General features: G+C 47.8%; 1 protein-coding gene and 2 non-coding genes across 3 annotated transcripts in view; 2 read left to right on the forward strand and 1 right to left on the reverse strand.

Moving 5' to 3' along the window:
* The first annotated feature begins 2,910 nt into the window (after positions 1-2,910).
* Positions 2,911-2,983, forward strand: Trnaf-gaa (transfer RNA phenylalanine (anticodon GAA)). Its single transcript has one exon. It is a non-coding gene; the product is annotated as a tRNA-Phe (tRNA).
* Positions 2,984-8,396: 5,413 nt separating this feature from the next.
* On the forward strand, positions 8,397-8,469 carry Trnaf-gaa (transfer RNA phenylalanine (anticodon GAA)). Its single transcript has one exon. It is a non-coding gene; the product is annotated as a tRNA-Phe (tRNA).
* Positions 8,470-19,808: 11,339 nt separating this feature from the next.
* The window catches only part of LOC128721428 (hemicentin-2), a 79,164-nt gene continuing 73,414 nt past the window's right edge, over positions 19,809-25,558 (reverse strand). The window contains exons 13-19 of the mRNA XM_053815180.1: positions 25,130-25,508; positions 24,916-25,028; positions 22,493-22,594; positions 22,258-22,342; positions 20,943-21,061; positions 20,366-20,641; positions 19,809-20,285 (exon numbers count right to left, since the gene is read on the reverse strand). Coding sequence (XP_053671155.1) covers positions 19,809-20,285; positions 20,366-20,641; positions 20,943-21,061; positions 22,258-22,342; positions 22,493-22,594; positions 24,916-25,028; positions 25,130-25,508 — 1,551 coding nt within the window. The remainder of the gene's footprint in view (positions 20,286-20,365; positions 20,642-20,942; positions 21,062-22,257; positions 22,343-22,492; positions 22,595-24,915; positions 25,029-25,129; positions 25,509-25,558) is intronic.

A 25,558-nucleotide genomic window follows, 5' to 3' on the forward strand; every position in this document is an offset into this window, starting at 1 on the left:
GATAGAATACCTTCGGGGCTTCGTGTGTGTGTGTGTGTGTGTGTGTGTGCGTGTGTCACACGGTTGTGTATGGCAAAACAAAATTTGTAACCAACGGCGCCTCCATCGTCCTGGTAAGTGGTGGATTATTTCAATCAACATCACAGACGCGCCATCTAGCGTGTAGCGGTGGAAGCATGTCTGCTACTAAACGTCAAAAAAAAAAAAGAACAGTGACATCCGAGACTTCCCGAGCACGGGTTGGGAACGTCGGTTTGTGAGTCTGCTGTTTAGTGTCGATTTTCATCAACGGCACCAACTGGAGGGCTGGGATCAATATATTGGCCGCATCGCTCGATCGAGATGGTGCTATTTTTTCGTTGCGGCCGTCACATGAACATCACGTGGGTGAAACGCACATCGTACAAAGCTGACTTCGGTGGTTCGTCTGCCGATGTAGTAAGTAGGTAATTTTTCACGCTTTCCTCGCTTCGAAGGAAACACGTGCAGGTGGTGGCGGCAAAACAACGCACCCGATGCCGGGAACAGATCACGTAATTTATCTTGTCTCTGAGAGCGCGGCTGTGCTGTGGGTTCCGTGCGTCAAGGACGCCGGTAGTGCGCGCGAACCGAAGCCGGCGGGATATTGGAAAGATATTCCATTTTTGTTCCATCTTCTCCGCGATGTACGGCCAGGATACCGGGGCCAGATTAGAATCTATCGCTGAAAGTGCCGGCACCAAAGCGAACGCGTAGATGAGCTTTTCGTTCGCGCGATGAAGTCGCTACGTCTGATCAGAAGTTCAAGCTGAGTGGTGCGAAGAAACCAAACGTCTGGTCGCCTCTTGGCTCGGGTATTCATAAATCTGCCACACGTGCCCGTTGCCGTTGTCTTCCATTATCTTTCCCTCGCTCCTTGCCAAGTGGGTGTGTGGATGTGGAATGACTCCTGTCGCCATATTGGTTTCCCCGGGCAATGGCACACCGTTCAATGTCGGTTTTCATTGTTGTTTTTTTTTCTTTTGGGTACTGCATCGTGTCGGGAGCGTGGTATTTCGGTATTCCTCCTCCCAACGGTTGGTAATATTCACACGTCATCATCGGATACCGGCGTGTTTACGTCGAACGCACACGAGAAACACTACCGGTCTGACCTTGGGTTCGGGTTCGGGCAGAATCCGGATAGGGCTGGATGAAGGGAGCACGGTCGCGAGGCGCCTTTTGCAGGCCACGTTTTCGCCGAATCCAAGCTCTAGCTTTTCCGATGTCACAGCCAGTGGATGTGGGTACATGCATACATATTGAATTTCAAAGATAATATATGAATGTATTCACAAGCACCCACGCCAGAAGAAGGACACACTGCCTAAGTGGTGTGTGGCTAGGGTTCTCCCGGGAATGGAGCAAGGAAACTCCGGCAAACGGGGTGTAGGAAAAATCAAATCAAAGTGCCACTTTAGCGCCGCGCTTTTGTGCGATCGTGCGATTGCACGAATCGACATTCGGAATGTGAATATTATTTGCGCGCAAAAATCACTCGCTTATTTCGGGCTGGCTGGCGGGTGTGAAAGTGATCAGGATCGGTTGCGTGGGCTTCTTCATGATGGGTGCGAATGCAGTTTTTTTGGGGCAAATTTTCATCGCAATACAAACACGTCCTACTGTTCGGGAAGCATCTATTTCGTGGAAAATGTATATTATTTGTTTTTGACGGTTGAATGTTCAATTAAACGACAGTGGATTGAGAAGAGCCGTATCGCATTTCAGATGATATTTTTGTCGTGTGCAGGGTGTGTTTATTTGCTGAAGAGTATTACTTATTTGATGAAGAGCTACATAGAAGTTGAGCCGATTTTATCGACCTATGCGTATGCGGCTATTTTGTCAGCTATTCTCTTCCAAGAAATCGTTGCCTTTTCCGATAGTGATTTCCATCCATCTTCCGGCATACAACGAACTTCTCACTAAAGAATTCTGTGGGCTTTCCTTAACGCAAGCTTGTTGGGTTTGATCAAATATCGCCAATTTTAAGTGGCATGAAAAAGACATGTTTTCAGCCTACTACGACCGTGGTAACTATTGCAACCAGGAAGCCGAACACCGGCGTATCCAGGACGATGACAATTGCTAAACGAACCACGCGGTGCGTAACCACCGAAGCTCGCGCGTTTCGTAATGATTGTATCGATGCGCCCGGTCTACCATGGCCGAGTGTCCTCGTTGACAATCAACACCCCGACAACGCAACCTGTTGGCAACATTGTTGCCGATGGCACGTGCGGGATTTTGGGGTGGAAAAACGCACCCTTTCCAACCCAAACACACGTGTCTCTGAGCGCGTGCAATTGGGGGGTGTTGTTACTAAATAAGTAAAAAAAAAATCTTCTGCCTGCACGGCAATTTTCCGAAGCCAAGCAAAAGCAAAAAGGGTCGCAGATAAGAGCGAAAAATAGATGGCGAGCGCGATGTCGAAATCGATTAACGAACGATATCACCGAACGCGCCGAAATCCAATTGCAGTTGTTATCGGTTGGCATAACCATCGGGTGGTTCGTGCCAAGTACGCGCTGGCGCTTCTAATGTAGTCAAGCGAGTAAAGAGACCAACAAAACAACCACCTACCAACGCTTATTACAGTCCGTTGCACGAAATGATTGGCCCGGCAGTATACATCTCGCTCGGGAATATGCCATCGATAGCGCGAACGAAATGAAATGCCAATTATTATTTCACTGCACCACGGGTGACTGCACCGGGATGAACTTTCGATCGACGGCACTGAAACTGAAGGCTGAGGAAGGCACGTGTGGTGTGGGATTTAATTTTTGCTCCGCCACCGTATGCTCACTGATAAGACCTTATCACAGGCGCACCGGCGGGCAGAAGCATGCAACGTGAACGGCTGACTTTGAAGCACCTGTTGTATCATGTGCCGAAATAGCTCAGTTGGGAGAGCGTTAGACTGAAGATCTAAAGGTCCCCGGTTCAATCCCGGGTTTCGGCAAACGGACGTGGAAGGAAGAAACTTTCCTTCTATTTTTACACCACCACAATTCAAGCAAAGCCGTCTGCTGTGGTGAAATTCGGAAATATATTAAGAAAAAAAGTGCACAATAATAATAATGAGACGTGGTGTGTAATATTGCAATATGTATAGTCATATGCTTTCGAGAGACGGATTACGGACGGAACTATTTACCTACCCAATAAACTGCATCTTGTGTAGAGGAATTCTTTGATTTTTTTCTGTTGTCATTATCCCGAATACGAAGATAATAATTTCTCTATTCAACTGTTACAAACGCAAGTCGATGAATGATGATATGTGCGCGGTATGCAAAATGGATGCGAAACCGGAACTCAATCGCCAAGCAGGCATCCATAGAGACAAGCGGCTTAATTTGCACGTCCAGCAGCTCGTTCGGAGCATTCCATCCATAGAATTCCATTTCCAGACCACTAGCTCCTGTTCGGACGGTCGAATCGGTTCAAGCCTCTCAGAGACACGGATCGGAAATGATTTTTGGGGCGGTTTGGAACGGTGACGCGGTGCAACCCCCAATCGGTACGGGATAAGGGCAATTTTCGACATATGTCCATCTTAGCCGAACCGGAACGACCTGATCCCAGCCGGACCAGGCTATCGAACCGGGCGGGTGGGGTGAGTCCGTTAATATCCGAACAGCCGGAAGAACGAACCGGCAGGAAGCAGAAGCAATCGCACCCGGTAGGCTCGGCCCCAGGGCCACCCCGGAATTGTGCCGAATCCGGCGTATGATTGGCAGTTATCCAAAAGTGAATTCCGACGTTCTAGCTCGTCGACCAAATGACGCTCAACGGAACCGACTGGTCGGTGTGGTGTGTGTAAGAGAGAGAGAGAGAGAGAAAGGCCAGTGTATGGCCCCCGGGAGGAACGCCATTGCTATTGCTCGTTTGTCATAATGCGCCGCTCTGGAATGGAAATGGATTCCCTCAGCCAGTGCCCCGTGGGCACACATGTGTACCTGCGACTGGTTTACCCACGAAAAGCCGTCGATGGGATTCTTTTTTTCCTGGTTCTACTTGCTTCCTAAAATTGCTTCCCGAGTATTGCAAAGCTTGCGACGGATGGGAACCCGGTGCGTTTTATCGTTTACCACCGGTAGATGGCGTGCCCAGTGCCGGAAGGACACGAACGAACGGGCTTAAATCATGTGCGTATTACGGCCAATGAGCTTTTGCTGAGACTGTTGCGAATAAGCGAGCCATCGTCTTACTGTGGCTGCTCCATGTCACAAAGCGTCCGAGTACAATTTCTCCATTTTCGCATGGTGCCGAACGGAAAAAGAGCAACAGAACTGCACACAAACACACAAGCACACGGACAACGAGCGTGTCCTGATGGCAAATGGTGTGCCCGGTATGGAGATAATTCTGGCTCAAGTTTAAAATGTATATCTAAATCGCGTGCATAAAACCGTACGATGACATAATCTTCCGCCCATGGCCTGCTTGCATAGCAACCGTCTAACGGGGGTAAGAAATCAAAGAAGTTTACTTAGTTTCAAATTTCCATTTCGGTTTAAATGTATCCGTTCCCGTCTCGTCCTGGGGCACTCGCGTTTTTTTTTCGTCCTTTCCCTACGAGTTTCGTATTTTCGGACGCGCGCGTCGGCACGAAGCCCGCTGACATTGGCCCGGGTCAGGGGCTGGCGCAATATTGAGGTTGGAAAAAGTTTTCCCGACCATTTCCCGGCCTCCATTTTACCATGCACCTTTGGCGCGTCGCGTTCACGCGGTGAACAAAACGATCGCGCCGAACTTTGGCCATGGGAAGCTGTTTCTGCTCCACTTTTTTGTTGTTGTCGCTAGCGCTGTTGTTAGCGTTTGTTGCTTGCGCCTTCATAATCGACCCGGTTTGGAAAAGCGCTACCCCGACGCCGACAAAGTGCGCCGTTTGCGTTCGCACGGGACACACTCGCGAGAAGGTTCTTCACGCCGGATCTGGTTCGGTTGCAGCTTTTTTTGTTGTTGCTTTCTTCGCCAACGTTGTTCGCTTCGCCAACGCCGCCTCTCGAGCAGGGGAGCAAATAAAATGTTGCCATTTAGACGGAAATTCAAATACGGAAAACTTACATGCGGGAAGCGCAGAGGTCACGCGACCACGCGGTGCGTGGAGAATTATGAAAGGGAAAATCGTTTGGGGTGTGCCCGAAGTTGCTGCCAAGAAATAACTGCGTTGTTGTGATGATGATGGCGGTTATCTCGTTCACTCTTGGTCTCTCTCTCTCTCTCTCTTTGTTCATTGAATCGCTTACCCGGCTTCGTTCGGAATGAAAATTGAGACCAAACCGATGCGGGTGGTGGCCGGGAAAATGTGTTTGAATTAAAAGTTTTCCACCCAACAGGGCCGGGTGGCAACAAACTGGGAGGGAGTTTTCTCCTTTTTTTCTCTCTTGTGGTCTGGTTTGGAAGGAAAAATGGAAACAATCAAACATTTTACTTCCCAACGACTGGAAACGACGCACGAGATGGAGGCGAGTGAATGAAGTGGAGTGAACAATTGTAGCAATATTATCGGCGCTGCGATAAAGTACGCAATTTTGCGCTTCTCGAGCGGTTCATTTTGTGTCCCTCCATTCACCTTCACAAACTGACTACGTCTAATGGCGCGTGCTCCTTCTGGGAGTGGTAATGCACAATCGGGAAACGCGCGCTTGGAGCGGTTCCAATCATGGAAATTAGCTTTTCCAATCCTCCACGCTGTGCCAAGGCAGCGTGGATGAGCGAAAAAGTCCACACCTAGCTGTGCCACCGTTGCCCAGGCAACGGTTTGTCGTTGCTTCTGAGGTGTGCAGCGGCCTGCTTTTCGGCCTGGCACACTTCGCAAAAGACGAACTTTCGGCGCGTTTCGGCGGGAAGTGTGTAATGCGTTAAATGACAATTAATGTACCATCGAGCAAATTAATTTCACGGCGGGTGTTGAGCGTAAAATATCCTTTTACAAATTGGGAGTCCCAAATGGTACACGCCTTGCGACAACGCCGCTGGGAACGAAGAGGAAACGAAAGGGTAGGCGAACAACAAACAAAAAAATGGAACTCCCACGAAAGACACGCAAAAGTTGAAGCCCAGAGATGTGGGAGGCACTTTTAATTGAATTACTTCGCGTCGTCAAAACTTTTACCGTGCTGATGAGCAGTGGGAGCCACACACACACACACACTCACGCAAACGGTTGCAAAAAGTTGAGTTATACAGCTTCCCTGCGAAAAACAAAACACAAAAAAAAAACCTCAAAAGAAAAAGCATCGTTTAAAAGCTCGCGAGGAAGTACTTCCTGTGTTTTTTTTTCGTTGTTGTTCTGTTGGTGAGAAGCGTTGACTGGCAATTTTTAAAGCAGCTGCCGTCGTACCACCGTCCGGACGGATGGTCGGCATTGCCGAAAATTTCCCAGGAAGCATCCGCCAGGAGCAGGAAAGTGTGGCGTCCGTACACGGACAGAGAAAACCCACCGTGCAGCGGAATGTAACGCGAGCGCGAAAGCGTTCTTCGAAACCTCACCCCACACGTGGCAGTGGGTTAGGTTGAGCTGGTGGACGCAGGAAGGATTAACTGGTGGTAAAATTTATGACTTTTGCAATTCGCTTACCAAACGCGTGAAGGTGTCGTGTGAGAAGGGAACCTCGGGTGGCACGGGTGGAAAACGAGCCAAACTGGCAGCAAATTTGGTGAAAGCTGCCTTAGCTCGTTATCAGCGTTGGCGAAACGCATAGTTTACCCGTTATGGGGGATGGTTGTTTATTTTTATTTTCATTCCATTTTGCATGTGCGTTTTGCATCACGAGATTGCTGGGGCTGGGGAAGTTTCTTTGGTGGTACGGAAAGATTCGGTTCCCCGAATGAAGCCGCTTCTTGCGTGCTTGGAAGGGAGCGTTCTATTAGCCGCATCACGTTGCACTATTTATTGTGGGAGAGTATGCAGGTCTTTTCATGAAAGTAGTTAAAACTCATGATTGCATTCAATGAAACAGACGCATAGTTTTACCATTTCACGCTAAGCATATCGCTTTAACTTGTAACGAAAAAGGAACGTTTCTTGGTCTCCCTTTTCATGAGTAGAATGCCACCTACTTTCTCTCCTGTAACTCGATCCGTCGTTCGCGCCTTCAACCATTTGATGTGAAAACTGATACGGACGGAATTCGTTCGCCCTGCTACTAGCCTGGTTCTCGCGTGCCACAGAGCCACGGAACGTGCAAAATATTTACAACGCAACACTAACCCCGTAGTGATAAATTTTGATCTCCCCTGCCAAGGTCGCTTGCGAAAAGCAAAAAAAAAAAATAAGAGAAAACCCAGCGTGTGGAAGTCGCAAAACCGAGTTTCAGAGAAGGCCACAATCGTGTGCCGTTTTCCGGTCCAACTTTCGCACCGTTTTCCAACCCGTCCCGATACTGGAGTTTGTAGGAATGAGAGTTCTTCAGGGCGTGCAGAAAAAAAACGACGGATCCACATGCACCAAGCCGCAGGTCGGAAATTGAAGGCACTTCCGGCAAGGATTGGAATTTTGGGATCTCTCGCAGAATCCCGCAAATTCATGAGCGAAACTGCACCACGCACCGTCGGTTTTGGTCGTAACTGAGAGCCGGAGCCGGCTTTTAGCGAAATTGAACCGTGCACCGTGAAAATATGATGATCCGCAAAACTACTTGCCCAAGTCATAACGTCTTCTGGGCGCATGTAAACAGCGCATAAATCCCGTTCTCGTTGGCTTCATCATCCTTCCCGATCGGTCGCAGGAAATGTAAGCGAGCTGGATTGTGCGTGGAAAATTTTCACGGCTCGTAAAGTCATGGAACCATCAGCAGGATGGAGGTTTAGCCGATTTTAGAGAAGCTTATTGGTCCCCTTCCCGATTAAGCGTGGTCGCACCTGAGACACTTCGGTGTTTGTGCTGGAGATTAGGAAGACCCCGTGGGATCGTTGTTTAGTGGCTGGTTCATTAGGCATATAAGCCCTTGCTTCCCCATATGGCACCGTTTCGTAACGCATGTGTTATTTGTATAAGCACACAATCACTACGGCCGATTATTGCCATCTTGCTGAGTTCCATCGGAGACGTTCACTCTCGTGACGTTCGCTGTTATGCTTAATTACGAGCTTATACAGCCTTTCGCTTCCGTTCAACGATTGTTTGTACCCGATTAGCTCACGCAAGCTGAGCTTGGATTGATTGTTAACCGCTCGCATGCTGACGGTTTGCGGTCATTTGGTGGAGATTAATTGGGTGTATCAGCATCCACCTTCCCCGAGTAGCAGTAGTATTGATAAGGATGTTGCTTTAAACTGTTAAACAGAATCGAGGCAGTTTCGAGGGAAAATGCAAGTTTGTTCCCGCCAAATCGGACAACAAGGAACGATCAGGCGTTACAACAGCCGAAATAGCTCAGTTGGGAGAGCGTTAGACTGAAGATCTAAAGGTCCCCGGTTCAATCCCGGGTTTCGGCAGACGATAATATGCGATACAATTTCCTTGCATTGTTTTTTGATGCCAGAAAATGCCGCTTCGAACGTAGCTTTAATATGTGTGGTGCAATTCAATTAAAAGCTTTTTTGAACGGTCTTGGGTGCATTTAAATACGCATCTGCACCACAGTTGAAGTGGCGTTTTAAGTCAGCATGGAGCAATTAAATCGACGTTATCAACCAGCGTTCGACGTAATGGCAATTTAATCATATTGAACACATCAAACGCTCTCGGGGACCGATGCTGTACTGCCGTGTGCTAAACATGAGTCGTTTTAGCCAGAAGCCAGAAAATAGTGGCTTCTAAGCTTGTTTTTGCGAATCCACACTCGTCGATACACCGGCAGCTAACGTTTGACGGTGCACCGACGGTGGCGTACGATAGGAGCGTTCTCGATCGGTGAAATTTGCAGCAATAAATGTGTCCATTTGCAAGCGAAACAAGCGTGCCAGTGGCGCACGAGTTCGTAGTACGGTTGGTAGCGATTTGACAAATGAAAATTAAATTGTCATCAGACGAACGAACGTGTGTTTCGGGACGAGAGCCGTTCCAACCGGCTGAGGTTTTTGATGTTAGCTTTCGGTTTGCGGTTGTCGACGCTGTCACTTGTTGGGGTCAGCATTTCGGCCTCATCGGGTCGTGCAGTTGCGTTGATTTGTGTTTAATGCACGTCCTGTGTGGATAGCGCTTGTTTCGCAGCATAATGGCCTAGTATCAGGCGTCAATCTCTACGAGCCGGTATCGCAAGTTACAAAGTGCGCCAGACACATCCGGGATGCGTTAGGGCGCGTGATGAGCTACTGAAGCTGAAACCCTGTTGATACGGTTGTATCATGCCCACATTTTTACACGCGTTTTTCCCCCGCCACCAAAGCAATTTCACAAGGCTCGAATCGGGTGGCCGAGAAGCCAACGGAAATTGCCATTCAACCATTTTCCGGAACAAACGTGCTGGTTCTTTCTTTTTGTTCCATCTTGTCTCCCAGTTTGCGCTATTCACTGGTGTGGGTTGAGAAAAAAAAACACTTCCCCACCACGCTCGATTGGGTTTGGTTGGTTTGATTGGAAATTCCCATTCCATGCTCCAGGTTCCGGCGAACTAGCCCGTTCTATAAACATCAAGATTGAGCTGGAAATTGATGCATCCGGCCGGTACCCCGAGGCCACGCTGGTGTATGAGTGCGATTTTCCAATAATTTCCATTCCACAGGCATGCACGGTTAGGCCAAAAAAAAAGCAGAGCTCTTCAAACAGACGGTTGTTCCGCGAGACCTTCCGTAGGCCTTTGACTCGCCATATGCAAAGGGTTTCGTTCGCATTCTGTTTGTTTACCAGGAATGTGCTGAACTTTTGCTAGATATCACCCATTTTCGATGACTTTGATGTTGCGAACTCAGTCCGATCTCCGATTGGATCTACAGTTGAAAGGTGTTAAACAGATCAAACCACAGGTTTTGTGGTTTCAATCAAGAAATCATGAAAGCTTTTCAAATGAGCCTCCTGAGTGCCGGGTTTAGTTATTCGGAATATTCAGCAGAGTGTAACAGAAACAGGTTAATTAAGTGGGAAAGAGGCTTACCATCGGATAAGGCTCTGTGTTTAATATCAGTTTACTATTTTTACAAAATTTGTAGTCTCATATTCATGAAAAGGAGGATTCAAACAGCAGACTTTAAACAGAGTAAAATCATACTTCTATAAATTTCTTCATTGTGAAACTACCTCTAGTAAGGGACCTTTAAATTATTGACTTGATTGTGAAGCTTGCCAATTTGCTGGTCCACAAGTTTTTATGCGATAAATCGTGTATTAACTGTTCTGCGCAAAGCAGTGGCTAAATAAATGACGAAAAAAAAAATACAAGCCAACCCTTAGCCACTGGCATCGATAACGAGCTCGTAAGCAATCAACTTCGATACATGACCAATGATGACGGTGCTGATATTTAGGCTTAACGTGCACGCGAGGCTTGCAGAAGAGCAAATTAAATGTCTTTCCGCAAAGGCTTTCACCATCTGGGGCTGCTCGGAAGGGACGATGATGATATCTGCAGCTGACACGAGTAGTGACTTATTTGACCGACCCAAGGGGTGTGTGTGCTTTTCGTCTTTTTTGTCCTGTCACCTGGCTGTGAGCTGGCCTCCAGTGTCGTGTGACCGTACACTGCAAGGGAGCTTTTATTGCTCTTGTGGTGATAAAAAATTTAAAGCGCTAATCGAAATGTCGAGCACGTTCATTCATCAGCATGCACACCCATGAGTGTTGGTGAAGGTTGTGCTTCTTTGTTCTTTTCGCTGCTTTCACTCGGGATTGTTACCACACGTGTGATGGAGAAGCGCTTCGTTCGTGTCCATCCAGCACAGAACCGTGTTGATTGGGGGGCTTGCACAGGCAAAAGCGCTTCATCATCGGAAAGTGTGGCAATATGGTGAATTTTTTGTTTGTTTTATTTCCACATCAAACAGAAGCTATCGTGGAAATATTTGCTGATAGATAATCAGCCTCGGTTCTGTGCTGATTGGCAAAATATGATTTAGTGATGATGGTATGTTTGATTACAAAAGAGTCCGTTTCGCGTTCAAAATCAAAATGGGTTTTTATGAAAGGATAGCAACGGAGGGAACCGAGTAACATCTTGAATCTTTTTCCCATGAGCTGAAAATATTCCACATAATACATTTGTTTCTGCTTTAGAAAATAAAAAAAAAACTATTGTATAGCTCCATGTGTATTACTTTCTATCTCACACCAGAACCTGTACAACCGTGATTTAATGGCATAAGCGTGCAAATCCAACGAAAAACGGCATATGTGTAGTTACACTGAGTTTCAAACCAATACTGTAAATGACAATTTGAACGAGATGTGAACAAGAAACACAGTTCTTTCGTTAAAGGTACCCCTTCCGAAAGGTACGGTTGTTTCAATAAACGATTTTCTGAAAACAACGCACAACCAAAGAAAGTCCACATCCTTTTATTCTTGCTCTAGAGTGACGATGAATGCTTTTCGAACCGGTGATGACTTAATCTGATTGGCTCACAGGCTCACAGACTCGTCCTAGTGGTTCGTTTGACGACACGTGAAAGTACAACCGTCCGATCCGAAATCCTGCACACTTGAGGATTCGCACGAAACTGCAACGACCCATGGGTCCTATACCAAACGCACATAAGGTACTCCACGGTCACCTCTCCTCGGGGCCATAATGGTTCAATATTTGAGTGCATTCTTCTAGCGAAAATACTTCAAACTAGAACAGATTGGTTTAAAGAACGGTGCGTTTTTTCGGTGGAAATCACACTGAGGCACACCATTCTGACGCTTTTCATCAGTAGGTTGTAGGTCAAAAGCATCGATTGGAGTTGGAGTTGTTTTTTTTTAAACGGCGTGGGGTTTTCCTATTTCCAAAATTCATCGACTGTGCAAAAGCAACCAAAAAGCAATTGCCTTTGGTAGCGTGTTAGAGATCGCTCGACTTCTCGATGGCACTGTAAAAGCATATGCGTTACAGAAAAGAGGGAGCCCATCCAGCTCATGGTTTGCAACGAATCGTATGTTTGCGTAACAAATTCTCTGGTAGTACGTTGGAAAATTTCATTCCGTTCCTGCCGGTTCAGTGGAGCGTAGAACGGTTATTTTTTACTGTAACGATTGTCGTAGCCAAAGCTGATGGACAACAACTGAACAGCCGTAGCTGAAGTGATTAAAAGTCGGCCAAAGTGCGGTTAAGTGAAATCGAATAACTGTAGATTGAACATCGGCACGGAATCTGATTTTTCATCAAAACTGCTCTAACTGTGTTACAAACAATATTACATTGTTGACTATCGGGGGCTGTTATTCCAGACTGTTTGCAACGTAAGGTCATCCAAACGTCGTTTTAGAAAAAGTCACACCATCGGAAAATAACACCGTTCCACGAAGTACTGGGCGCCTCCATGTAAACTATTCGTGGGCTAACGAAACCCACCAGTCGTCTCCATTATGCTGCTGAAACCAGCGCTCCGGTGAACGTAATAGCACCCACGACCAGCACGACCATTTGCACGAATTTTAATAAAATTGTAAGTCAAAACATTTCTCTGCAGCAGGAATGCCTTCCACGCGGCGCTTCGTGCAAAATTCAACAATATCAAATGCATTCCCTCTTCTCTCCGGGTCACCCGCTTCAACACCGACGGAATGCGGACGGACGGTGAATAAAAAAGCGAATTTGTTAAAACGATCAGCATTGCAGCATTGAATTCAATACCACCGCAGCCTCGCGACTGTCGCGTGTGTCGAGAGAACACAGCCACAAGCAACCTGCGAAATAGATCATCATCGTGTATTCTTCTTCTATCGGTGGAGCCTCGAAAATGATGCCTTCCCTGGGGCGCAAGGAGCACGCGTTTTGCGCTGTACACGTGCCTCGTACAACCGCTACATTATTCTGGCCACGTCAGGTGTGCGCGAGTGGCGAGATGGAAACGGGAACATAACTCGCATCGGGTTTGCAATGAAAATGCAAAAGTTTCGCACCACTATTCGCCCCCGTCAGCGGGGGTCGAAGGACCTTTCGCTGCGGTGGCGTGAACCCACGTGGGGTCCCGGGGTCAGACAGCGGGATGTTGCGTACAAAATTGGTCATGGCATGTGAAAACGAGCGCACCAACCGACGTTGGATGCGGTACTTTCATGCATCTCTGCATACCGTTCGGTTCATTGTTTGTTGAATAAATTAAACCAAATAGCGGCCATTCGCACAGAGGTAGAAACGAGCCACCCCCAACGGGGGTTGAGCGATACCGGTACCGATTTTAAATAATATCCATTCAGTGGTGTACAATGCAGAGCGGTCTGAGAATCCAATTTTCAATGGTAAACTTTCGGTAGTTTTAATCACAAATTGCTGCCCTCCTATTATGGAACGGTTTGATCGCCATCGAAAAGTGAAACAAAGAGTAGCCACAAGGACTCCAACAAGCAAGGGTTCTCGTGAAGACGGAATCGGTTGCAGTACGGGGCGTTAGTTAGGTACGTGTCAAAGAAACTCCTCCTTTTTTTTGTTTTCTTCTTCTACCTAAAGCTACCTTTTTGCGAAATCATCGATAAATGATTAGAATCGTGAGACTGTGTGGGGAAAATGGCTGGGGATTGTTTTTACCTTCCGATCCGCAGCAGGCTGTGAAATAGAACCAGCACACCCTCTCTCGGCATCGCGGTCTGCTTTTTGGTGGGATGCGTTTTTAATACGTGCTTGAAGGGTCGAGAGTGATACTGCGAATTCTCAACTTCGAAAGAATGTTGTTTATTTTTGTGAAGGAAAAATCGAACAAACGTTTCTCGGAACGGGCTATAAAAAGCTGACTACCAGAGAAAGAATGTAGAAAGATAAATAATCCTTTGAATGGAATAAAATGTTCGTTTCTGACCACTGCCTGCCAAGGGGTCGATCCCGCATTGTGGAAACTAGTGCAAAAAATAAAGAAAAAAGAAAAGCCCTCAATCGTTAAATATTTTGAAACGCAAAAAAATAATATATATAAAGAGCACGCACTCGGAAATCCTTTCGGAAGAAACGAAACAAAAACGCTACCGGGGCATTAAAATAATATTGAAGCGAGAAAGGATTTTGCTCGTACTTACTCTTCCAACCGTGCGGGATAGACTTTGCGGCAAAGCACTTCCTGGTCCGGATGCCGGACCTGAAGAGGAGTTAAGCCCTGCGGGCAGTAAATAGTGGGGCCCTTCATCGAAACGTTTTCTTTCGTCCGACGGTGGCACCGAACGGGGGCTGCGAGCTGAGAGTAAAAAATATAGAGAACCCGGATCGGAACTTTATAACCGCCCGGACACCGACGGACAATTCTTCCTGTTCCGGCGGCAGTCGCACGAACCCTTTCCAGTTTTTTTTCTCTTTTTCTCTCTCGCTCTCTCTAACCCTGTTTGCGCAACCCCTCCCAGTGGGCCGGGAACTGTGGCCGACTTTCGAGAAAATGAGAAAACTTTCCAACGTTCCGACGTTTCCAAAACTAGTTTTCCGCAAAAATGGCGAAAAATTATGAGTGCCTCTCGCTTCGGCATCCGTGTGACGAGCCAGCCGAGACCAGCTGTGGTGTGGCTGGCGAGTAGTATTTTGGCGAGTGATTTTCGGTAATCGCTTCGAACACCCGGACGGTGCATTTGACTTATTAAACCGTCGGATGGGTGGGCGATGGTAAGTGAAAAATTCGCCGTTAAGAGCCCTGTGAGCACTTGTGTTTTGAGTGAAGCGTTCGGGCTCGCTTGAGGTTGGGTCGTTTTTTCCATTTGTGTGTTTTTCGGTGGCCGTTTTTGTGAGGGAACGTTTTAAAGTTTTCCACCGAACACACTTGTTAGCATCGTTCGACCATTCGGCAGCAAGTGGTACTGGTGTGGAAGGGCACAATTTATGTTGCATCTGATTAGATTCTTTGTCCAAGTTTAGAGGCACTTTAGCGAGCTCTCTCTCTCTCTCTCTCTGGTAAGACCGTATTCATCATGTGCGGTACATTACACGGGTGGTATTTTTATTGTGACCGCTTTTCCGTAAACATTAAGCGTTCATTTAAATGCTGTAAATTACTCATGGGCCTTACGAACGAGATCACACCGCTCAGAGTAGCTGCTCTGATTCTGTTCAAATTCACGGCAGGACGATCTTTTCGCCCAACCCTTGGAAAATTTCATTTCGTGTCATAACTTTCGCGATTAACTATTTGTCCGGAAGTTCCAGCAGAAGTGGAGTGAAAGTTGAAAGAAGGAAAAAAAAGGAAGTCAACAACCAACAGGCCAGCAATAAACTTTAGGAAGCCATTAATTCCTGCTCATAGGCCATCTCCCCACCTCAAAGCGAGTTGTCTGTTGCCAGCTGGTTCAGACGGGCGTGCGCGTGTCCTGTGACCCCCGCGGGCTGTGGCAGGATATCGTCAACACCATCGTGCGGCTGCCAGGCTGCTATTATCTTGTTGGGAACGCAATTAACGGGCGCTATACGCTTCATTTAATCGGTGAGTGTGTGCGCCGGGTTGGAAACTTCTTTTCCTGGTATTTTTGGCAGAAGGTGACGGGTCGCAGGATCTGAGTGACAGCGCGAGCGATCGAAGGAAAATGGCTCCATCGGGTGGTGGTACACTTTTTCTTTTTCAATTATAATCAAATGGCAAATTGTGCTGTAATCGATCAACCAACTCGGCTGGTTAGCGCCCGACGGGGCAAGGAACGGTGCTTAGTCGATTACTCCTCAATCGAGTTACGGTGAGGTATTTTAATAGACCGTTGCTAAGCAAGACCAGACCATAGCAACGTTTGAAGTAGAGGCGCTCTGCATCAAATTAGCACTGATTACGCTAAATGGAGTTTATTGGAAAGAAAAATGAAGCACGAGCTTAGATAGGTTATCAAATCGATTAGTAGAAATTACTCCAGCAACGCAAGTCCTGCACCGCGTTTAATGTGCCAATTGGTGTGAAATTTCAATATCAATTATACAACCCATAGCAATTGACACAATAAGTTGCTAGCTGATGATTTTTTTACACCCATGTGTCAGCCAAGCTATCATCAAGATTGATAGGCGAGAGCTTGCTTGATTACAGGCATTAGTACGCTTGCTGTAGCACTTTTAAGCTCATGACATTAGTAGACAATAAAAAAAAGGTATGTGTAGATCGGAGAACTAAACCTTAGTGCTGTTACGCCTCGCATGGTGTTGTTTTTTTTGTTCTGTCCAGTCCTGTTCAATTACGTTCACCCACGCCGCGTAGAACCATCGAATGTTTCCGTTTGTGTCCCCCCGGGACGTATCGATTTTGAAATCAAGCTAATGTGCAAGTCCGATAGAGTGCCTCGAGTGCTAATTAAATTGCAATTAGCCCGCCAACTTTCGGTCCTCGGTACCGCATCGTCCAAAACGTCTGACCGAAGTGCCACGTTGGGGCTTCCTCTTTCACTCGTATGTGTTTCGCTCGTTTTCTATTGTTCGAGCACGGAAACGCAACGCAGGTATTGCTGTAATGAATGAAGGCTGCCGTTGGAACGACTGGGCGCTTAAAGTGCTTCCGTGTGCCTTCTAAGATCCACACCCAACCCGGTTCCTTTTTTGGCCACACGCGCCCCATCTTCTTTAAGGACGCGTTCGAAAATGACAGCTCCGGAAGTTGTCGCTCGGAAAAAGCAAACCGTGGTTATCGCAACAATAACGGTGGATACTAATGAACATTTGAGCAAAATTTCACCGTCGGTTATTTGCTGTTTTGTTTCGTTTTCTGCCCAATTCCGGTCCGCGTTTGTATGCCGGCGCCTTTGTGTTTGCTGCTGTTGCTGGTGCAAATGAAAAAATAATGACACCTCCGAGGGAATGCCGACTCCCGGGTGGATTCACCAGATCCTGCGGCAAACAAGACGACATTGTGTCCTCGAGGCTTGTGCAGGGTTGCAGGCAACAAATACCCCGACCGCATTTCGGACGACCAGCAAACGATATCTCGCCACTGTGGGCAGCGTGGAACCGCAACCGGCAGGCGAAAAGGACCTTCCCAATTCCTCCCGGTGAGAGGTGAGAAAAATAAAATAAAAAATATAGCAAGAGCACACAAACTTGTTGAAAATCCAGTTCGTGCTTCCGATCTTCCGTTCGGTCGTTAGTTGTGCTCCACTAGTAGCGCATTTTCTTTGCCTGAGTGCAAGCACGATCCCATGTTTGCTGGTGGAATAGGACCAGCGTAGGGCAGCAAGGATATGTTTATCGTCCGTGGTCGGGTCAAGTGCAAACTTTAGGAACACCGAAGCCACTATCGAAGCTGCTAACCGGCTGAAGCTGGCACTGCGAAGCGTAACGAAAGCGTCCCAAAAAGCGGCACCGTCACTGGGAAATTGATTTTCGGCTCCTCGGCTCCTGTTCCTTCAACGGCATGCCAGAGCGGTTCGAACGAGCGGCACGCTAGAAATTCTGAAACAAAAAAAACCTGAAACTCCACCATCAGACAAACAAACGAGCCCAACGAGGTGGACCTTACGATTGCTGGGAAATTAACGACCGGACTATCGCTCGGAGCGCCCGGAGGTGGGTGTCTTGTTTTTTTTTTCTTCGAGAATGATTCGGACGTTTACCCGAGCAGTAAGGGGTCAGTGACTCAGCTCGTCGAAGTGGGGGCCACAAAATCGAACAGCATTCGGGGAAAGAATTTGCGTATTTTCCGTTTCGTCATTGGCGAGCTATTTTCGGAGCACGCTGGCACTAATAACAACGCGCGCGTGGAAGCTGTTTGGCAGTATTTTGGCGACCGTGGTTACGGGGTCGTTCCGGTTTTTCGATCCTAAAACAAATAAAGCCAACCGGTGAAGCATTTAGAACTAAACCCACCCCAAAGGGGCAGTGAAACGCAGGCACATTGAAGGTATTTTTTGATTTTCATTTTTACTTCATCGTTTTATTCGTTCAGTATCAAAAAATGGAAACGAACTTTTCATAACGAGTTTTTCCTCTTTCATCCCTGCACAATGGTATTTTTTTTGTTACACTTTCGTCCCAACCTGTCCTGTCTTGATCGCGCTCATACAAAAAAATAAAATAAAGTTACTCTCCATTTCTCTCCTGTCGCTGCTTGTTTACAGTTTTGTTGGCTTTTCCCATTGTTTTCGCTGCTGATCTCCACCGGAGCATTAGCTTTGCATTTATCCATTAGTTCACTCAAAATACATCGATACATTTACGAGAGAAGGAATTCGTAAATCCTTGCTGCTTCCAGTGGTCGCGTAGCCTGCTTCGTGTTGTGTCCTGTCGCCTGACAGCGCAGTGTTGTGAACTGTCATTTAACTTGCACTTCCGCTGCTTATTGTACGGCTTACTTTGACCAAATTTAAACACCCACCTTTTGATTCTTTATCGTTCCCCTGTTTCAATGCCACCACCACTCACTCACTTTCGTATGCGTTCTATCACTTTGTTCAATAATTGAAAATAATTTTCATAACCTACATCTTTCTTACAATTAGCTACATATATATATATGAGTACGCTCCTCTTTTGTTCTCTCTTCGTATCATACCTGTTGGATCCTCGGTTTTCTTTTTCAATTCTTTTTCCTACCATCCGACGCATTCATTAGTCTATCGGCAGATATGTACAATGGGGGGGAAGGAGATGTTATTTACATGTACGCATCTTCCTCAGCTGCACTCTTACGGTACTTACGCTTAACGATACACGTCGTATCTGATGGGCGCTAGGTTTTATTGTCCCTTAAATCCACCTAACGACACCTACGCTCACTCTCACCATCTTTCGGCATCGCGCCCTCAACTCATCGATACGCTAGTGTTTCAGTTTAAATAAACTCTGAACGGGTAGGGTAAAATGTAACTAAATAATATAATACTTCTTCTACTGCCGCTGCGTCTTCTTCTTCTTCTGTTCAAGTAGAAAATAATTCAACAGCACCCGGACGGGGCATGTGTGTACGCTCTAGTAGCGCATACTCGTCGGAGGCACCAAGGGTGGCATTAACAAACCGATGGAAGGAAGCGGCAGCGCGATGGCTCGGTTAAAAGCAGCCCCGGAACCAATCATGATTCCACTTCCGCTAACACATTGCAACGGATGCAACGAAGGAGTAAACACAGTTTTAGATGATCTCTTGTCTACACGTGTGCACCTCAGGGTCCTTCCAAGAACGACCCCAAGCGGTGCTTCCGTAAATTGTAATCTTCCTTCAGGCCATCGGGAACGGGTTGTGTAAAAGAAAAACACACACACACACACTCGATAAGTTGTCATCTTTCCGTTGCTGTTCCACGACCCGGACGCTATCCGGTGATGATTGAAGCAATTTTCACGCCAATCACTCAAACACATCACCGCCTAATGGGCTTTCCGTGTCGTGCGGAATATCAATAATTTCCGTCGTTTTTGTTCGCCTCCAGATTCCAGGTGCGCGTGATCGACAAACAGCTGGAATAGTATCTCGAGCGTTGGTGGGGAACAAATTGTGCTAAAGGTAGATGCGCAAGCGAATGATTTAGCGCCACCGCGACACAAACGCTCCAATCCGGCGTTATAAACTCAACTCAATCTCAAATAATGCTTGCAAGGCGCTGGAACGATCGGCACGAGCGTTCGAAATGGCACATCGTAGTTTACGGTAATAATAATCCTTCCACCGTGAAGGTTTCAATCCTCGAAACCGACGCCCAAAAACCTAAACACTCGAACACTCGAACACTTTGAAAAAAAGAAAACCGCGGTGAGTGTTTTAAGGATCCTCGCTCACTCACCGGTTGCACGAAAGGACTCCTAGCTAGCTACACCGTGACGCCATCAACACTTGTCCACCTGACCGAGCCCAAGCCCGGCAGATCCCGTGCCATCGAGAGCGGTGTAGTTCGTCGTCAGCAGTGGCATCTTGGCGGTGTAGATCTGCGCCGAACCGTAGCCCCCATTCGACGAGGACGAGCACGACGTCGTCTGCGAGGTGCTGAGCATGCTATCGTAGCTGTTCGGCGTAAAGTCTCGCAGCGGCAGTCTTGTGTAGATGTTGGGTGATGTACGCGTCGGCAGGGACGTGATCGCACCCGGACCGGACGTCAGGAGCAAGCCTGTTCCGGTTGGAACTCCGGTTCCGGTTGTGACCGGCACCGCCGTCGCCGCCGTCGTTGTCGTCGTGCCCTGGACACCTGGACCCGTCGAGAGGAGCAGCGAACCGAGTTGTTGACTTGGACTCGGTTTCCCGTAGCTACGCACCGGTGAGCTGTATATCGCGTAACCCGGATTCGTCGTCAAGGATAGCTCACCGAACTGCTGCGAAATGTGAACCAAACCCAAGGTGGGGTTAGTTGGCCATCTTGGCGATCTTGGCCAGTGGGTCTTTTTCTTACCTTCTTGAAACCGTTCCCCGTGGGTGACATCAGGTGGTGATGGGTGGGTGAATAGGCTCCCGCACCCACCACTGAGGTCGTGTGGCTACCGAACTTTAGCCCGTCCGCGGTAAGCGCTAACCGCTCGAACTGCTTCTCATCGTCGTCCTCGCTGTTCTCGTGCGGTATCACGTCCGGGTTCTTGTCGTCGATGCTCGAGTGGCTGCCGATGTTGCGACTGAGCGGTTCCGCACTGCCCTTGTCCTGCTCGGTGTTCGCCGTCTGGTGGTGCTTTTTCTGTAAAGATGACCCGAGTGAGTCGGGTGAGCAAATGGTTGTATTTTTTTTATTCTTCCTTTGCGTGAACGCTCCCATTCCCCATAAATCGAGCCTTTAAAACACACCGGAGTTCTATATTCCCATTGCCCATTGGACCAGGGAGAACGCAAGTTCCACGAACAGTTTCTCACGGCGGTGTTGGCGCAAGCCCCCATAAGTGTGTCTTCTGTCCTGTTTTTCCTTTGCCCACCCCCCTAGGGACCACTTTTATGTGCTAAAACCAAGAATTCGGATGCTGCGGCGGAGGGACGGAACTTACCTTCGTTTTGAACTTCACGAAAACGATGATGCAAAGTGCGACCAGGCAGAGTGTCACGGCCGCGCCGACGAGGGCTCCCAGCAGGGGCGTTAGCTGCACGAGCACTGCCTTCGATGGAGCTATCGTGGGTGGGAAGAAAAAAACAAAGAAGAAGAAGAAGAAGAAGACGTGAAACTGAGTGCATGAAAGCGACGTAAAAATGGGGCATAATTTACGAAACGAACGCGAAAAAAAAGAGAACACCACAAGATGAAGTAAAGTGAGTGTCCCTCGGGCTTCCCAGCGCTGTTAAAGTCGCCATCGCCAGTAATGGCCGCCTTCACCTGGGGGAGCGTGTTTTTCTCGCATTTCTTACCCTCGCGGGTACGGCTGCCGGGGCCATTTTCTTACGATGCCGCCCGCTTGTGGCGCTCCACACACACACACCCACACATACACTCGTTATCGAAAATGGGCCAGTGCTGGGGAAAGGACTCCACTTTAGGACGGCCGTGCGTTCAGCTCGCGAAAGGAACACCACGGTGCGCCGTTTCCCAAATGGTTCCGAAATTTGTTTTTCCCGCTCGCAGCAGAAACACCTGCCGGTGCTGTGGTTGCTCGGCACGGCAAGCGAAAATACGAAGGAAACCCGCTTGATAGCGCAGAATTTGATTCCCTTACGCACCTTGGCTATCGCGATCGTGGGTGGTTTTTTTCTTTTGGTTGATGATAGACACAAGCCAGGTTACAAGCAGCTCACGGATTACTGTCCTAAGCGGTCTTTATGGGCGCGAATAAGTGTTGTTCATCGAGCCGATTGGGAGCAAGTACAATTAGGGACACTTTAGCCGAGAGCTGGATGGTGAGCACGCTTCTCGTTCCACACCCCAAAAGGTACTCAAGCTGTACAGAGTTTAAGTGCCCCTTTAAAGAGGGATATCAAGATGGTCAACCAATGTCAGGTGTAAAATGATGCACTTATCGGTGGCAAGTGCACAGAATCAATACAAGAGCTGTGGCAAAATAAAAAAGAGGCTCAATAAACGATGCTCAAAATCTAATAACGACCCAATAAGCGGCCGGATAATTGCTCGCTTGGCCAACCAATTCTCCGTTGTCGGAAGCTTCTCCATCTTTCACCATCAAAGCGAATTCATTAATCCGCATCCAGATCGCCCCAATTAGTTGCATATTTTTAGCGTTCGTCTGTTTTTTTTTCGCCTCTCCCACAGCTCGTTCGACTTTGGCGACTCGTTCAAGGTTTTTCGCCTCATAATTTTCCCCGACACACCACGAGACGGTCCTACGTTATTTTTTTTTGCTCTTTTCTTCTCACCTGTCCTCAGCAGTGGCGCCGGAAGCGTTTGTGCCTTCACCCGGTAGCTCGTTGGGGCCGTTCCCTGCAGGTTGTACGGTGTGATCTGAAGCGAAAGCGTGAGCATATATATTTTTTTCTTATAATGAGAATGCACCAGAAATGAAGGAATAATTGACAGGACACGATTCATCCCTTGGTTGGGGCAGCAAAGCAGGCGAAAAAAAAAACCGACAACGACGGTGGCATTCCTTACCTTGATGATGAACTTGGTGTCACTTGGCAGCTTCTTCAGCAGCATCTCGGGACTCGTGTAGCTGATGCTCTGCAGCAGCTTCCGTTTCGATTCCTCAAACACCTGATACAGGGAGAGAAAGATAGAGAGAGGCACAGAAAAAAAAAAGCATTAAACTAAATGTACAACGTTCTCGAGCGTGCGAGCACAAAAAAAAAGTGTAGAGGGTTGAGAATTCGTCCGTGCCGTGCATTGCCAGTCCCACTAACGAACGAGAATCCAAAACGGGAAGTGCCCGACGGAAGGAAAAACCAAATGTACAACAATGTATTGTCTGCCTGCGTTCTTGATGCGGATGCGGATCTCCAACTCAGGTTTGCATATCGATGGCGACGTAAAAAGGGGGAAATGGAAAAGGGATACCGCATCAAAAGCACCAGGAAGCCATAACACCGATTAATCCCTTTGGAGCGTTCCTTCGAGACGAAGCAGAAGCTCACCGGCACAGAAGTGCATCATTTGCAACGGGATTGTTATTTCCCGCTTAGCTTTCAGGGGTGTTTTTTTTCAATCAACGCTTCTCGAGTGGTAACAGTATGCATTCTCTGCTTTCTTTTATCTCTCTCTCTCTTGCATTGGTTCATGGTCCTTCTCGGGCAGACGTTTGATGGACGCCGTTTCGTTTGTTGTATCCAAAAATTTAATTTCCACAGTTTTCCTTGCAGCACGAGTCTGTGTGGAAAAGTAAGTAGAAAAAAAAGCGCACATCCACACCTACACACCGAATCGTAAAGAGCTTCGAAACCGTTTCGCCTTCGCTAACAGATGCGATCCTATTTTTTCTTTCGCCCGTTCCGTTTCCCATTTCGGATCGTTCGGAGCGAGTTGAAGTGGAACGTAGCGTTTTGGGTAACGATGCAACTTTTTAATAAGCGCAAATACACGGGATCCGCCCTACGGACGCACCTGTGCGCGGCACAAATCGCCAAGGGATTAGGGTACGGTTGCATTCGTCCGGCACTGGTGGACAGCTTTCACCGAAGGAATGAGCAGCCGGATAATGGCTCGAGCGAAGTGATTATGCATCCCCGTCGGTTCAGAGAGCTTCGTTTGAGCTTCGTTTTCTCGGCAGGACGAGAAGTGATGATGCTAGAGCAAAGTGGCACACGAGCGCGCGAGTCATACCTGCGCCGTTTAGCTTAGTTTTTTCAGCGTCTTTTTTGTTTCGTTCTCGCAAACTCATTTGCACGGTTTGAAGGCTTGTAATTGCACTGACTATTTGCTAAGCTCGTTCGTGCGCGACGATGATCATGATGATGCAATGTTTCGCATCATCCATTGCTTTTTGCAATCCTCGGAGGATTTCTGATTCCTGGAAGCGTCTTAAGTCTCTGGCGTGTTGCGCAAGGGTTGATCGGAGTTGGCCATGAGAGGAGCTGGTCACTAAGCAATCATTGTGTTGGTGAATGCTGATAGAGCAACTCTATATATATATTCGTTGTTCAAATGTTAAAAAAACCAGCATCGATTTGGGAGGACATCGGCTGTGGGGAAAAAAACTGTAGGCAATCTAGTTTTTTTTAAATAAAACATTCCCGTGCATACGGCATAAAATGATAGCGATTAATGAACCATCAAAACATTGAAAATTTGACCGATATTTTCATTTCATTGAAAAGGTATATATCGAAGGACTAGCTTTATGCTATTTTTGACTCCAAACCGCCGTCTCACTGCTTCGTCAATCACCCGTTAGCTCGCTATTCATTATCTAACTGACGGTAACGTTTTTCAGTGACATTTTCAGTGCTAAAAATATTTTCCTTCCCCCAACGGTCGCTTTCTAAACGCACTTGTGCGAAAAAATGTCCCCCAATCCGATGGCTTGACCTTCGTTCGTCGTTTTTCTTCCGCTACACCGGTGGCAAATTGAGAGACAAAACGGACAGCTTCAGGCCGAACGATCTGTCACGTTTTGACTTCTTGTCAGGTGGCTTCGGGTTTCCACCGAAGGACGACATCGCACCGTGGCAAATAAAGAACATCAATCATTTACGGGCTCGGGGAAGACCGCGACCGGTTCGCCGACGGGCTTAGGGAAGGATTGTAAAATGACACTGCAGTCAACAACGGAGAGTTGCAAAGGTTAACAGGAATTTGATAAAACTTTCCCATTCGCTGGTGGGCACCAGCCCTATTCTCAGAGGAACAACATTCGCCCTCGCTCAGCTTAATGAAGATGAACGAAGTTGATTAACGTACAAGCCGCTACGTTCGCCGAATAAATTGAATTGTAATGTTTTGCTGCACAATGCCTTGTTGTCTCACCATTCAAGCGTTTCCCTTGTTCGTGTGTATGTGTGTGTATGCGGACGACGGGATCACCCAATTTCCCCCACGCCCTCAATGTGAACAAGCAAATTCACCCGCCCCGTACTACTCACGTCGATGTGGAACTGCTGCGGAATCCCACCGTCCTTGCCGGCGATGCAGGATATATGCACCGTGTACGCCGTCACATTCGAGACGGTACAGCTCTTGATGGGATCGGGAACGTCTGCACGCGGAATGGAACGAAACGGAAACAGGTCAGGCACGGTGACAGAAGTTAATCCCACCGAACACGTGGCACGATGTGGGCAGCAAGCAAGTACTCACCAGCAACGAGGATGTGATAGGCGCATTGGCCACTCTGCCCGTACGAGTTTGTCGCGGTGCAGATGATCGTACCGAAGCTGTTGAACGTGTCCACCCGGTACATGTACAGCTGGCCGTCGACCAGCGCTGCGAGTTCCTCCTTGTACGAGCCAGCGTGCAGCAGGTGATGATGGAGCTTCTGTTGCTGGCGCACGGAGTGTTCGAGCCGTTCCAAATTCTTGCGCACCTTCTCCTCCAGGCTTGGGCCCATGTGGTTCGTCTCGAGGTCGATCTCTTCCAGCGCGAGGTTGGCGGCTTCCGACTCGACGTTCGTGTACGGTGGCAACTCGAGCATGCTCTCGAGCGAGTTGTTGAACTGCCACCGGAACAGCAGATTTGGCTGTTTGGTGGGTGCATGCGGGCGAAAGGGTGATTCAATTGGATTAATAA

Source organism: Anopheles nili, chromosome 2 (assembly GCF_943737925.1).
Source record: "Anopheles nili chromosome 2, idAnoNiliSN_F5_01, whole genome shotgun sequence".
Taxonomy (NCBI): domain Eukaryota; kingdom Metazoa; phylum Arthropoda; class Insecta; order Diptera; family Culicidae; genus Anopheles; species Anopheles nili.